The 1,162-nt window shown below is 38.5% G+C and overlaps 1 protein-coding gene across 3 annotated transcripts in view; it reads left to right on the forward strand.

Moving 5' to 3' along the window:
* plcb4b (phospholipase C, beta 4b) overlaps positions 1-1,162 on the forward strand; it is an 85,283-nt gene that overhangs the window by 48,577 nt on the left and 35,544 nt on the right. For all 3 annotated transcript variants that reach the window (XM_014009891.1, XM_014009889.1, XM_014009890.1), the window contains one exon: positions 658-738. In XM_014009891.1, coding sequence (XP_013865345.1) covers positions 658-738 — 81 coding nt within the window. The remainder of the gene's footprint in view (positions 1-657; positions 739-1,162) is intronic.

The following is a 1,162-nucleotide window of genomic DNA, read 5'->3' on the forward strand; positions in this document are numbered from 1 at the left end:
GTGTGTGTGTGTGTGTGTGTGTGTGTGTGTGTGTGTGTGAACGCGCACCAGTGCATCACACTGTTCTCTGTTTCTAATATTAGAGTAAGAGTGACCTAACAGCCATTTACTCCTCTATTTTTACCTCTTATATCTGAGATATGTGATGAATGGAATAAAACATTTTCATTTGGTTGAAAAATCTCAGATTCCAGGTAACCAAATGTAGGAGAAACCAATAAAATCAGTTAATTAAGGTGAGTCAGGGTAATTTTTTTTACTATACTTAGCCTTTCAGCTTATCTATTGCAGACCAATATGTGACCTATATGTGCTGCAGGATCACAGGAGCAGGGCTGAAGACTCGCCGAGGATCTTTTTGACCCCATAGATGGATATTTTTTGTTTCAGTCTGCAATAATGACAGTCACATATATCTTTTTTTACTTCGGTAATATGTTTCATCTCTGCTGCACACAACAGAATATATTTGGGCATGACTGTGTGTGCAAGCTTCCACTTGTGTGTCTTCAAGCATCTTTTCAAATGGATTCGAGCTTCATCTACCTGTCTGATTGAGTAATCTTTGCAGGTTGTGTAATGCGAGGCCACGGCCATTGAAACTCTGTGATGGATGAAGCCTCTTCTCTTACAAAAGATTAATTTTGTCCTCTGCAGGACCCATACATCTTTGAGCCCAACTGTCAGATGAAGGTGGACGAGTACGGCTTTTTCATCACATGGAAGAGTGAGGGAAAGGTAYAATCTCCACTTCTTCACCTCTTGTTGCCTGAATGCAGATCCTCTATGAAAGCAAGGGTGTTTGTTTATTAATTTTATAATAAATTAACATTCATGACACTTTGTTGAGTTCTTGAAAGAAACAATAAAACAAATACAGAAATGGCCTGTTTCTATGTAAGGGTGCACAATAAAGTTGTGTGTGCCAGGTTCCATGCCCACGTTGGGACTAGGGCTGCCACAAGCGATTATTTTTATAATTGATTCATCACCGATTATTTTTTCGATTAGTCGACTAATCGGATTATATGTTAAATGAATATAAAACATACAGCTTATCACGCCAGAATGCAGCTGCTATTACTGTATATAACCATGGTTAGATTTTAGCTATATGCTAACTAAAAATAATTGCTGTGGAAGGCAAGTTCTGCTCTGCAGA

Source organism: Austrofundulus limnaeus, unplaced genomic scaffold (assembly GCF_001266775.1).
Source record: "Austrofundulus limnaeus strain Quisiro unplaced genomic scaffold, Austrofundulus_limnaeus-1.0 Scaffold63, whole genome shotgun sequence".
Taxonomy (NCBI): Eukaryota; Metazoa; Chordata; class Actinopteri; order Cyprinodontiformes; family Rivulidae; genus Austrofundulus; species Austrofundulus limnaeus.